Raw genomic sequence first — 15080 nt, 5'->3', positions numbered from 1 at the left:
GTGGACCAGATCCCTCCTGTCCGTGGACCAGCCCCCTCCTGTCCGTGGACCAGCCCCCTCCTGTCCGTGGACCAGCCCCCTCCTGTCCGTGGACCAGATCCCTCCTGTCCGTGGACCAGATCCCTCCTGTCCGTGGACCAGATCCCTCCTGTCCGTGGACCAGCCCCCTCCTGTCCGTGGACCAGCCCCCTCCTGTCCGTGGACCAGCCCCTCCTGTCCGTGGACCAGATCCCTCCTGTCCGTGGACCAGATCCCTCCTGTCCGTGGACCAGCCCCCTCCTGTCCGTGGACCAGCCCCCTCCTGTCCGTGGACCAGCCCCCTCCTGTCCGTGGACCAGCCCCCTCCTGTCCGTGGACCAGCCCCCTCCTGTCCGTGGACCAGCCCCCTCCTGTCCGTGGACCAGATCCCTCCTGTCCGTGGACCAGCCCCCTCCTGTCCGTGGACCAGCCCCCTCCTGTCCGTGGACCAGCCCCCTCCTGTCCGTGGACCAGCCCCCTCCTGTCCGTGGACCAGATCCCTCCTGTCCGTGGACCAGCCCCCTCCTGTCCGTGGACCAGATCCCTCCTGTCCGTGGACCAGCCCCCTCCTGTCCGTGGACCAGCCCCCTCCTGTCCGTGGACCAGCCCCCTCCTGTCCGTGGACCAGATCCCTCCTGTCCGTGGACCAGCCCCCTCCTGTCCGTGGACCAGCCCCCTCCTGTCCGTGGACCAGATCCCTCCTGTCCGTGGACCAGATCCCTCCTGTCCGTGGACCAGCCCCCTCCTGTCCGTGGACCAGCCCCCTCCTGTCCGTGGACCAGCCCCCTCCTGTCCGTGGACCAGCCCCCTCCTGTCCGTGGACCAGCCCCCTCCTGTCCGTGGACCAGATCCCTCCTGTCCGTGGACCAGCCCCCTCCTGTCCGTGGACCAGCCCCCTCCTGTCCGTGGACCAGATCCCTCCTGTCCGTGGACCAGCCCCCTCCTGTCTGTGGACCAGATCCCTCCTGTCTGTGGAACAGCTCCCTCAACCATCTCCAACACAGACACCTGTTCTTTTATAGTGTATGTTTCCAATGTGTCTTTGTTCTTACTGTACTGTGGTTGTAATTCCACTTCCTTAAAAGTTGTCATTCGTTTTGTATTTTGGTTTTTCTTTGATGAATCGCCCATGACAGGCTAAATGAGACCCTAACAAGCAAACAAACAAACAAAGCAACAACTATGAGGGATGTCATAATCAGTACCTTCTGGTAGAGGATGGTTCCATTGGTGTCGTTTCCCACAGCAACCATCTTGTAATCAGTGGCATACTGTGACATGGAGGAAGAGACAGAGAAAACATGAATAGAATATTTTAAAAAGTAATAACTTTATTTAAACAACAATTATTTGGAAGTACATGTATGTTAACAAAGCCATTCATAAACAAGTAACTAGTTATATTAAAGTACTTAGGATCAGGTATTTATTGTCAGATGTATTAAGCGTTTGCACCTGTGTAAGGTTTGCTCCAATATCCTTCAGATCGGGTGGGAATGAAAGCTAAAACCATGAGTCATTTTTCCATTCTAGCTCTATGATTGTGTTCCTTCTGAACTCTACATTCTATGTTTTATACCCTTCAATAAATAACAGCTTAGCACCAGAACATGCAAACACTAAGCAGACAAGAACCTGTTTCAGATATGTGTCTTTAGTTCCTGTGCTGATGAATGCCTGTTTCAGATATGCGTCTTTAGTTCCTGTGCTGATGAATGCCTGTTTCAGATATGTGTCTTTAGTTCCTATGCTGATGAATGCCTGTTTCAGAGATGTCTTTAGTTCCTGTGCTGATGAATGCCTGTTTCAGATATGTGTCTTTAGTTCCTGTGCTGATGAATGCCTGTTTCAGATATGTGTCTTTAGTTCCTGTGCTGATGAATGCCTGTTTCAGATATGTGTCTTTAGTTCCTGTGCTGATGAATGCCTGTTTCAGAGATGTGTCTTTAGTTCCTGTGCTGATGAATGCCTGTTTCAGATATGTGTCTTTAGTTCCTGTGCTGATGAATGCCTGTTTCAGATATGTGTCTTTAGAGAGAGGGAATCTAACCTTCAACCATGCTGAACACAGATTACATATGTAGGCACTGCCCACTGAGAATGGCATCTCTCTCTAATAGAAACTGGTGATCTTATTAAATGTACTACAGTACATAACAACAGGTTTTACCATGATGTAATACTACAGTAGATGATGACAACAGGTTTTACCATGATGTAATACTACAGTAGATGATGACAACAGGTTTTACCATGATGTAGTACTACAGTTCATGACGACAACAGGTTTTACCATGATGTAGTACTACAGTAGATGATGACAACAGGTTTTACCATGATGTAGTACTACAGTAGATGACAGGTTTTACCATGATGTAGTACTACAGTAGATGATGACAACAGGTTTTACCATGATGTAATACTACAGTAGATGATGACAACAGGTTTTACCATGATGTAGTACTACAGTAGATGACAGGTTTTACCATGATGTAGTACTACAGTAGATGATGACAACAGGTTTTACCATGATGTAATACTACAGTAGATGATGACAACAGGTTTTACCATGATGTAGTACTACAGTAGATAACAGGTTTTACCATGATGTAGTACTACAGTAGATAACAGGTTTTACCATGATGTAGTACTACAGTAGATAACACGTTTTACCATGATGTAATACTACAGTAGATGATAACAACAGGTTTTACCATGATGTAGTACTACAGTAGATGATGACAACAGGTTTTACCATGATGTAATACTACAGTAGATGACAACAGGTTTTACCATGATGTAGTACTACAGTAGATGATAACAACAGGTTTTACCATGATGTAGTACTACAGTAGATGACAACAGGTTTTACCATGATGTAGTACTACAGTAGATGACAACACGTTTTACCATGATGTAGTACTACAGTAGATGACAACAGGTTTTACCATGATGTAGTACTACAGTAGATGACAACAGGTTTTACCATGATGTAGTACTACAGTAGATGACAACACGTTTTACCATGATGTAATACTACAGTAGATGACAACAGGTTTTACCATGATGTAGTACTACAGTAGATGATGACAACAGGTTTTACCATGATGTAGTACTACAGTAGATGATGACAACAGGTTTTACCATGATGTAGTACTACAGTAGATGACAACAGGTTTTACCATGATGTAATACTACAGTAGATGACAACAGGTTTTACCATCATGTAGTACTACAGTAGATAACAGGTTTTACCATGATGTAGTACTACAGTAGATGATGATAACAGGTTTAACCATGATGTAATACTACAGTAGATGACAACAGGTTTTACCATGATGTAGTACTACAGTAGATGATGACAACAGGTTTTACCATGATGTAGTACTACAGTAGATGACAACAGGTTTTACCATGATGTAATACTACAGTAGATGATGACAACAGGTTTTACCATGATGTAGTACTACAGTAGATGATGACAACAGGTTTTACCATGATGTAGTACTACAGTAGATGATGACAACAGGTTTTACCATGATGTAGTACTACAGTAGATAACAGGTTTTACCATGATGTAGTACTACAGTAGATAACAGGTTTTACCATGATGTAATACTACAGTAGATGACAACAGGTTTTACCATGATGTAGTACTACAGTAGATGACAGGTTTTACCATGATGTAGTACTACAGTAGATGATGACAACAGGTTTTACCATGATGTAGTACTACAGTAGATGATTACAACAGGTTTTACCATGATGTAATACTACAGTAGATGATAACAACAGGTTTTACCATGATGTAGTACTACAGTAGATGATAACAGGTTTTACCATGATGTAATACTACAGTAGATGATGACAACAGGTTTTACCATGATGTAATACTACAGTAGATGATGACAACAGGTTTTACCATGATGTAGTACTACAGTAGATAACAGGTTTTACCATGATGTAGTACTACAGTAGATGACAACAGGTTTTACCATGATGTAGTACTACAGTAGATGATGACAACAGGTTTTACCATGATGTAATACTACAGTAGATGACAACAGGTTTTACCATGATGTAGTACTACAGTAGATAACAGGTTTTACCATGATGTAGTACTACAGTAGATGACAACAGGTTTTACCATGATGTAGTACTACAGTAGATGATGACAACAGGTTTTACCATGATGTAGTACTACAGTAGATAACAGGTTTTACCATGATGTAATACTACAGTAGATGATGACAACAGGTTTTACCATGATGTAATACTACAGTAGATAACAGGTTTTACCATGATGTAATACTACAGTAGATAACAGGTTTTACCATGATGTAGTACTACAGTAGATGACAACAGGTTTTACCATGATGTAGTACTACAGTAGATGATGACAACAGGTTTTACCATGATGTAGTACTACAGTAGATGACAACAGGTTTTACCATGATGTAGTACTACAGTAGATGATGACAACAGGTTTTACCATGATGTAATACTACAGTAGATGATGACAACAGGTTTTACCATGATGTAGTACTACAGTAGATGACAACAGGTTTTACCATGATGTAGTACTACAGTAGATGACAACAGGTTTTACCATGATGTAGTACTACAGTAGATGACAACAGGTTTTACCATGATGTAGTACTACAGTAGATAACAGGTTTTACCATGATGTAATACTACAGTAGATGACAACAGGTTTTACCATGATGTAGTACTACAGTAGATGATGACAACAGGTTTTACCATGATGTAGTACTACAGTAGATGATGACAACAGGTTTTACCATGATGTAATACTACAGTAGATGATGACAACAGGTTTTACCATGATGTAATACTACAGTAGATGACAGGTTTTACCATGATGTAATACTACAGTAGATGATGACAACAGGTTTTACCATGATGTAGTACTACAGTAGATGATGACAACAGGTTTTACCATGATGTAGTACCACAGTACATAACAACAGGTTTTACCATGATGTAGTACTACAGTAGATGATGACAACAGGTTTTACCATGATGTAATACTACAGTAGATGATGACAACAGGTTTTACCATGATGTAATACTACAGTAGATGACAACAGGTTTTACCATGATGTAGTACTACAGTAGATAACAGGTTTTACCATGATGTAGTACTACAGTAGATGACAACAGGTTTTACCATGATGTAGTACTACAGTTCGTGACGACAACAGGTTTTACCATGATGTAATACTACAGTAGATGATGACAACAGGTTTTACCATGATGTAGTACTACAGTAGATGACAACAGGTTTTACCATGATGTAGTACTACAGTAGATGATGACAACAGGTTTTACCATGATGTAGTACTACAGTAGATAACAGGTTTTACCATGATGTAATACTACAGTAGATGACAACAGGTTTTACCATGATGTAGTACTACAGTAGATAACAGGTTTTACCATGATGTAATACTACAGTAGATGACAGGTGTTACCATGATGTAATACTACAGTAGATGATGACAACAGGTTTTACCATGATGTAGTACTACAGTAGATGACAACAGGTTTTACCATGATGTAATACTACAGTAGATGACAACAGGTTTTACCATCATGTAGTACTACAGTAGATAACAGGTTTTACCATGATGTAGTACTACAGTAGATGATGATAACAGGTTTAACCATGATGTAATACTACAGTAGATGACAACAGGTTTTACCATGATGTAGTACTACAGTAGATGATGACAACAGGTTTTACCATGATGTAGTACTACAGTAGATGACAACAGGTTTTACCATGATGTAATACTACAGTAGATGATGACAACAGGTTTTACCATGATGTAGTACTACAGTAGATGATGACAACAGGTTTTACCATGATGTAGTACTACAGTAGATGATGACAACAGGTTTTACCATGATGTAGTACTACAGTAGATAACAGGTTTTACCATGATGTAGTACTACAGTAGATGATGACAACAGGTTTTACCATGATGTAATACTACAGTAGATGATGACAACAGGTTTTACCATGATGTAGTACTACAGTAGATAACAGGTTTTACCATGATGTAGTACTACAGTAGATAACAGGTTTTACCATGATGTAATACTACAGTAGATGACAACAGGTTTTACCATGATGTAGTACTACAGTAGATGACAGGTTTTACCATGATGTAGTACTACAGTAGATGATGACAACAGGTTTTACCATGATGTAGTACTACAGTAGATGATTACAACAGGTTTTACCATGATGTAATACTACAGTAGATGATAACAACAGGTTTTACCATGATGTAGTACTACAGTAGATGATAACAGGTTTTACCATGATGTAATACTACAGTAGATGATGACAACAGGTTTTACCATGATGTAATACTACAGTAGATGATGACAACAGGTTTTACCATGATGTAGTACTACAGTAGATAACAGGTTTTACCATGATGTAGTACTACAGTAGATGACAACAGGTTTTACCATGATGTAGTACTACAGTAGATGATGACAACAGGTTTTACCATGATGTAATACTACAGTAGATGACAACAGGTTTTACCATGATGTAGTACTACAGTAGATAACAGGTTTTACCATGATGTAGTACTACAGTAGATGACAACAGGTTTTACCATGATGTAGTACTACAGTAGATGATGACAACAGGTTTTACCATGATGTAGTACTACAGTAGATAACAGGTTTTACCATGATGTAATACTACAGTAGATGATGACAACAGGTTTTACCATGATGTAATACTACAGTAGATAACAGGTTTTACCATGATGTAATACTACAGTAGATAACAGGTTTTACCATGATGTTGTACTACAGTAGATGACAACAGGTTTTACCATGATGTAGTACTACAGTAGATGATGACAACAGGTTTTACCATGATGTAGTACTACAGTAGATGACAACAGGTTTTACCATGATGTAGTACTACAGTAGATGATGACAACAGGTTTTACCATGATGTAATACTACAGTAGATGATGACAACAGGTTTTACCATGATGTAGTACTACAGTAGATGACAACAGGTTTTACCATGATGTAGTACTACAGTAGATGACAACAGGTTTTACCATGATGTAGTACTACAGTAGATGACAACAGGTTTTACCATGATGTAGTACTACAGTAGATAACAGGTTTTACCATGATGTAATACTACAGTAGATGACAACAGGTTTTACCATGATGTAGTACTACAGTAGATGATGACAACAGGTTTTACCATGATGTAGTACTACAGTAGATGATGACAACAGGTTTTACCATGATGTAATACTACAGTAGATGATGACAACAGGTTTTACCATGATGTAATACTACAGTAGATGACAGGTTTTACCATGATGTAATACTACAGTAGATGATGACAACAGGTTTTACCATGATGTAGTACTACAGTAGATGATGACAACAGGTTTTACCATGATGTAGTACTACAGTACATAACAACAGGTTTTACCATGATGTAGTACTACAGTAGATGATGACAACAGGTTTTACCATGATGTAATACTACAGTAGATGATGACAACAGGTTTTACCATGATGTAATACTACAGTAGATGACAACAGGTTTTACCATGATGTAGTACTACAGTAGATAACAGGTTTTACCATGATGTAGTACTACAGTAGATGACAACAGGTTTTACCATGATGTAGTACTACAGTTCATGACGACAACAGGTTTTACCATGATGTAATACTACAGTAGATGATGACAACAGGTTTTACCATGATGTAGTACTACAGTAGATGACAACAGGTTTTACCATGATGTAGTACTACAGTAGATGATGACAACAGGTTTTACCATGATGTAGTACTACAGTAGATAACAGGTTTTACCATGATGTAATACTACAGTAGATGACAACAGGTTTTTACCATGATGTAGTACTACAGTAGATAACAGGTTTTACCATGATGTAATACTACAGTAGATGACAGGTGTTACCATGATGTAATACTACAGTAGATGATGACAACAGGTTTTACCATGATGTAGTACTACAGTAGATGACAACAGGTTTTACCATGATGTAATACTACAGTAGATAACAGGTTTTACCATGATGTAATACTACAGTAGATAACAGGTTTTACCATGATGTAATACTACAGTAGATGATGACAACAGGTTTTACCATGATGTAATACTACAGTAGATGATGATAACAGGTTTTACCATGATGTAGTACTACAGTAGATAACAGGTTTTACCATGATGTAGTACTACAGTAGATGACAACAGGTTTTACCATGATGTAGTACTACAGTAGATGACAACAGGTTTTACCATGATGTAGTACTACAGTACATGATAACAGGTTTTACCATGATGTAATACTACAGTACATGATAACAGGTTTTACCATGATGTAGTACTACAGTAGATAACAGGTTTTACCATGATGTAATACTACAGTAGATGACCACAGGTTTTCCCATGATGTAGTACTACAGTTCATGATGAACTGCAGTATTACATCAATAAACAACAGGTTTATTAAAACTGAATTCTAGTAATGATTAATTGTTCTTCGTGTTGTTTTGTTAAGGTTTGGTATCAGTAATATGAATGAAAAGGTGTTACGTGGATGTCATTTCTCATTCCTGGCCAGCTGATGATTATTATTCAGCTCTGTGTGTGTGTGTGTGTGTGTGTGTGTGTGTGTGTGTGTGTGTGTGTGTGTGTGTGTGTGTGTGTATCTTGTTCTTCTATCCTCGTGGGGAGCTGAAATCCCCAAATGTCCCCAAGTGAACATGGTTAAAAGGACACATGTGTGTGTGTGTGTGTGTTCCTCCCCAAACGTTGAACCCTCCTGACCCTCTTTCAGCCTTAATAGACAGACTCTCACACAGTTCCAGGAAATGGTACCAGGCAGCCACTGGGCACATTAAAGAGCAACGAGGCGAGACAGGTTGCTAGGCTGTTTGGAATGGAATCACCTCACTATGGTAACGGGGGGTGAAAGGAAGATGAGAGGTGCTAAGACGAGAGGGAGAGCAGAACTCTTTATTCTGAGTCTCTTCAGTAATACATTTACATAGACTTTTAACGCTCAGGAAAGGATTTATGGTATATATATGAAGAGGTGAGCATAGGACAGTATGTGTGTGAGAGAGAGAGAGAAAGTTAGAGAAAAAGATGAAGAGAGGCGAGAGAGGCGAGAGAGAGAGAGAGAGAGAGAGAGAGAGAGAGAGAGAGAGAGAGAGAGGGGAGAGAAAGATGACGAGGGGTGAAGAGAGAGAGAGAGAGATATACTTACAGAACGGAATGCTGCAGCCACAAGGTTAGCTGGGAACAAATTCCTGCAGAGGAAGACCAGACAAACAGGAGAGGTTTCATTAATGTGTTAGTCTTGAACCAGGGGTACATCCTAATAATATCCCCTTTCCTGAAGTGTGCACTTGTTCACTACTTCCCACAAATCATGAAGCATTGGATTGGTGGAGGCATGGATTAGTGGGAGTTTCCTTCATATTTCTTAAACCAGTCATCCCCTTGTGAATGATTTGTTAAATGTTTTTATTTAACCTTTATTTAACCAGGCCAGTCAAGTTAAGAACAAATGTTTATTTACAACGACGGCCTGCCGGGGAACAGTGGGTTAACTGCCTTGTTCAGGGGAAGAACGGATATTTATCTTGTCAGCTCGGGGATTCAATCCAGCAACCTTTCAGTTACTAGTGGTTAGAAGTGATGGGAAGTGAACAAGTGAACACTTTGATGCAGGAGACATACTTGGGACAAAGCCCCTCTCTCTGGTTCACCAGTAACACAACAAGAAGTGTTTAACCACTACAAAGCAAGCCTTACACGATGAATAACCACAGAATCTGTGTAAAGTCACAACTTCAATCATGTTTTTCTCTGATTACATTATATTAATGAAAGCAGAGGTTAAGAAACAAATTAAATGTTTAAATCAATTGTTCAATGAGGCCATGGAATTAATTGAACAATGGCATTTATTGAACTTATAAACCAACAACTCTTAAAGGAGAAGTTTACCCAAAATCCAGGGACTCCCAAGTGATTCCATATATTGAAACTATTTCAGTGGAGTTTGCCCTCTCCCCCTCTAGTGGAGAACTGAAACAGCTGCGGGTCATGTGACTAGTGACGTTGCTGGCTCTGCTCTGTGGTCAATGAACGCACAAATACACAAACTGTGGACAAATTCATTGTTTTTTTTAAAGTGTACAGCCACATTAGCTAATTTTGTCAAAAGTACTAGCGGTTTTGAATCAGGAAATATGTGTACTTTTCTACCTAAAATATTTGTGATTATTTGATATCATATTTTATGTAGCCGACTGCCATAGCAGCAGAGATACCTAACAACTGACCACAGAGCAGAGCGAGGCCTGCATCCAGCATGACCCGTTTTTGCAGCTGTCTCAGTTCTGCACTCCAGGGGAGACAGAGGGGGAGGGCAAACTTCACAGAACTACAGTACTTTCAATGTATTGAATCACTTGGCAGTTCCTGGATTTTTTGTAAACTTCTCCTTTAATTTACCCACATAGTTAAACCACATAATGCTGGGGTGGTTCACTACCCACATAGTTAAACCACATAATGCTGGGGTGGTTCACCACCCACATAGTTAAACCACATAATGCTGGGGTGGTTCACTACCCACATAGTTAAACCACATAATGCTGGGGTGGTTCACCACCCACATAGTTAAACCACATAATGCTGGGGTGGTTCACTACCCACATAGTTAAACCACATAATGCTGGGGTGGTTCACCACCCACATAGTTAAACCACATAATGCTGGGGTGGTTCACTACCCACATAGTTAAACCACATAATGCTGGGGTGGTTCACTACCCACATAGTTAAACCACATAATGCTGGGGTGGTTCACTACCCACATAGTTAAACCACATAATGCTGGGGTGGTTCACTACCCACATAGTTAAACCACATAATGCTGGGGTGGTTCACTACCCACATAGTTAAACCACATAATGCTGGGGTGGTTCACTACCCACATAGTTAAACCACATAATGCTGGGGTGCAGCATCGTTAAACCACATAATGCTGGGGTGCAGCATAGTTAAACCACATAATGCTGGGGTGCAGCATAGTTAAACCACATAATGCTGGGGTGCAGCATAGTTAAACCACATAATGCTGGGGTGCAGCATAGTTAAACCACATAATGCTGGGGTGCAGCATAGTTAAACCACATAACGCTGGGGTGCAGCATCGTTAAACCACATAATGCTGGGGTGCAGCATCGTTAAACCACATAATGCTGGGGTGCAGCATAGTTAAACCACATAATGCTGGGGTGCAGCATAGTTAAACCACATAATGCTGGGGTGCAGCACTGCTGTCCTTGAGTGTTTCCATTCTCACCTTTCAATAAGTGACTGATGTAGACATGAGAAACCAGGTGTTTACTCTCTCTCTCTCTAATTGTCAATTAGTGACGTTAATAAGTTAGACAGCCATGTCATCTTAGGACAGCTCTCCTTTGTAAAATACATATTTGATCTGAACTGAGTCACCTAGTAAAGTAAGTATAGATAAAACAAATTTAAATATAACCTTTACTTAACCAGGCAAGTCATTTAAGAACAAATGTTTATTTACAATGACGGCCTGCCGGGGAACAGTGGGTTAACTGCCTTGTTCAGGGGGAGAACAGATATTTACCTTGTCAGCTCGGGGATTCAATCCAGCAACCTTTCAGTTACTGGCCCAACGCTCTAACCACTAGGCTACCTGCAGCCCCAAGTTAAAGGTAAAGTAAAGTAAGCCAGTTATTAATGAAGTGTCAGTGAGATAGGATATAACAACATCTAGAATGTGGCCCTTGAGGACGGAGTAAAACTAATAATCATCTGTATTCTCAGTTTGTAATGGACCACTAATACTTCAGGACAGGTATATACATGGCTGGGATACATGGCTAGGATATATGGTTGTGAGCATGCCTGTGTAGTTGACATACGCCAGCTGTGGTGTAGCTTGGGCTTCCCTACAGATAACTTTTCCTTGTGCAGAATAGAATCCCTGGTTTAACAGCTGTCAGCTTTCCCTCAGATGCAGAGACAGATATGAGAGCAGGCAGAAGGTTTGACGGGCAGATAGTTGGACACATAGACCGACAGACAGACACACAGACAGTCATTCAGGTAGAAAGGGAGTTAGGTAGGCAGACACACAGACAGGTAGAAAGGGAGTTAGGTAGGCAGACACACAGACGGGCAGACAGGCAGCTATTGATAGCGAGACAGACAGACAGACAGACAGACAGACAGACAGACAGACAGACAGACAGACAGACAGACAGACAGACAGACAGACAGTGTGAGAACCTTTGTCTCGTGGGAATGCTATAGTTATTTCGTTTTTTTGCAGTGATTATTCCTGTCACGGTCTGTTTTGTTTTTCTTACTGCTTTATATCGTACCATTATGCATAAACGAATCACGTAAATGAAAAACATATGTTGACTAATTCCCCCCCAAATATTGATCAATAATCATCTATATCCAGGACTAGGTCTGTCAATAATCATCTATATCCAGGACTAGGTCTGTCAATAATGATCTATATCCAGGACTAGGTCTGTCAATAATCATCTATATCCAGGACTAGGTCTGTCAATAATCATCTATATCCAGGACTAGGTCTGTCAATAATCATCTATATCCAGGACTAGGTCTGTCAATAATCATCTATATCCAGGACTAGGTCTGTCAATAATCATCTATATCCAGGACTAGGTCTGTCAATAATCATCTATATCCAGGACTAGGTCTGTCAATAATCATCTATATCCAGACCTAGGTCTGTCAATAATCATCTATATCCAGGACTAGGTCTGTCAATAATCATCTATATCCAGGACTAGGTCTGTCAATAATCATCTATATCCAGGACTAGGTCTGTCAATAATCATCTATATCCAGGACTAGGTCTGTCAATAATCATCTATATCCAGGACTAGGTCTGTCAATAATCATCTATATCCAGGACTAGGTCTGTCAATAATCATCTATATCCAGGACTAGGTCTGTTGATTTCTGAGAGCCATGTAATCCCATGTAAGTACTGGAACAAGCATGCGTCTGGGCTCTCACGTGGGTAACCTATATAGGCTACAGTACTGCGCCCGGGTGAATTAGTGGAGCATGCATCTACTCCACTACTACCCGCCCCTCAGTCATCTCACCCCCTCAGCCATGCTCTTTATTTCCTTTCAAGAAACACTCTTTAACAGAATACATGTATTAGCCTATTGAAACAATAACCTCATCCCGCAACCGTTACCTTGCAAGATCTAAAAACGAATCCGTGGTCTCCTTGTTGGTATTGACGCTCTCGAGACCTAGATTATTTGTGTTCAGAGCCCCGGCACCGACTCCCGGTTTGATAATGAAGGCGAGGGTCACACCGATTCCCGATGCGATGAGTGTGGTCACCAGGAAGTAGGAGACCGCGATGCCTCCTAGTTTCCCCAGGGAGCGCGTGTCCAGGCTGGCGGCGCCGGAGATCAGGCTGCACACGACCAGAGGAAGGATAATCATCTTCAACATCCTCAGAAGCATCTCACCGGGGAAAGCGAAATAAGTCATCTGCGCCCGGGTTAGGTTCATATTCCGAACCATCATTCCGAGGCCGACGCCTACTAGAACTCCAGACACCGTCATTATCACTAACATATTCCTATTCAAAAATCTCATCAACTTGTCTTTACAGCTCTTCTTCTTATTTCCATTCTTCTCCAAGATTTCGTCGGTGGAGACCGAATTGGTCATTGTGTGTCCGTTTATCTTCTCCATTTTGATGGAAATTGTGGGGCAGGACTCTGAATAACGTTAAATCGTGAGAAAATTGCCAGTTCCTGGAGAAGCTTGGGAGAACACACACTCAGATGAGTAGCAATTGCGAGTAGGCTGATGCAAGCGTTATTAGTCCTGTCAAACACAACGTGTTTCTCCACCAATGGTGAGAGAGGGGCTATACACAAAAAAGAGGACATGCGCACTTCCTCCTTTTGCTCAATATTAAGACCATCTGATGCAACAGTGGGAGAAATTGCCTGGGTCTGCAACTGTGCATTTTTATTGATAGTGTTGTGACTGGATATTTGAGAAAAATGTAAACATTTCAAAGATCTGAATCATGCCTATGGGGCACTGGTCATGTGCAAGCTATTGGGATGGGGCCTACCCTTTGACTTTTTTTTGTTGCCTGAATTTAAAATGGGTTAAATTTAGATTTTGTGTCACTGGCCTACACACAATAAGCCATAATGTCAAAGTGTAATTATGGTTTTAGAAATTTGTACAAATTAATTTCAAATAAAAATATGAAATGTGAGTCAATAAGTATTTAACCCCTTTGTTATGACAAGCCTAAATAAGTTCAGGAGTAAAAATGTGCTTAACAAGTCAAATAATTAGTTGCATGGACTCACTCTTTGTGCAATAACAGTGTTTAACATGATTTTTGAATGACTACCTTTTCTCTGTACCCCAGACATACAATTATCTGTAAGGTCCCTTAGTAGTCGAGCAGTGAATATGAAACAAATTCAACCACAAAGATCAGGGATGTTTTCCAATGCCTCGCAAAGAAGGGCAGACATTGAATATACCTTTGAGCATGGTGAAGTTATTAATAACACTTTGGATGGTTCATCAATACACCCAGTCACTACAAAGATACAAGCGTCCTTCCTAACTCAGTTGCCGGAGAGGATGGAAACCGTTCATGGATTTCACCATGAGGCCAATGACTTTAAAACAGTTACAGTGTTGAATGGTCGCATTAGGAGAAAACTGAGGATGGATCAACAACATTGTAGTTACTTCACAATACTAACCTAAATAACAGAGTGAAAAGAAGGAAGCCTCTATAGAATAAAAATATTCCAAAACATGCATCCTGTTTGCAATACGGCACTAAAGTAAAACTGCACAAAATGTGGCAAAGAAATTAACTTTATGTCTTGAATTACAAAAAAGCGTTATGT

At 40.7% G+C, this 15080-nt stretch overlaps 1 protein-coding gene across 1 annotated transcript in view; it reads right to left on the bottom strand.

Moving 5' to 3' along the window:
- The window catches only part of LOC115193518 (neutral amino acid transporter A), a 31378-nt gene extending 17314 nt beyond the window's left edge, over positions 1–14064 (bottom strand). The window contains exons 1-3 of the mRNA XM_029752215.1: positions 13373–14064; positions 9339–9381; positions 1224–1289 (exon numbers count right to left, since the gene is read on the bottom strand). Coding sequence (XP_029608075.1) covers positions 1224–1289; positions 9339–9381; positions 13373–13884 — 621 coding nt within the window. The 5' untranslated portion in view covers positions 13885–14064. The remainder of the gene's footprint in view (positions 1–1223; positions 1290–9338; positions 9382–13372) is intronic.
- Between the last annotated feature and the right edge of the window lie 1016 nt (positions 14065–15080).

Source organism: Salmo trutta, chromosome 5 (assembly GCF_901001165.1).
Source record: "Salmo trutta chromosome 5, fSalTru1.1, whole genome shotgun sequence".
Classification (NCBI taxonomy): Eukaryota; Metazoa; Chordata; class Actinopteri; order Salmoniformes; family Salmonidae; genus Salmo; species Salmo trutta.
Note: the sequence above shows the minus strand (reverse complement) of the source record. Positions and strands in the feature narration are given on the sequence as shown.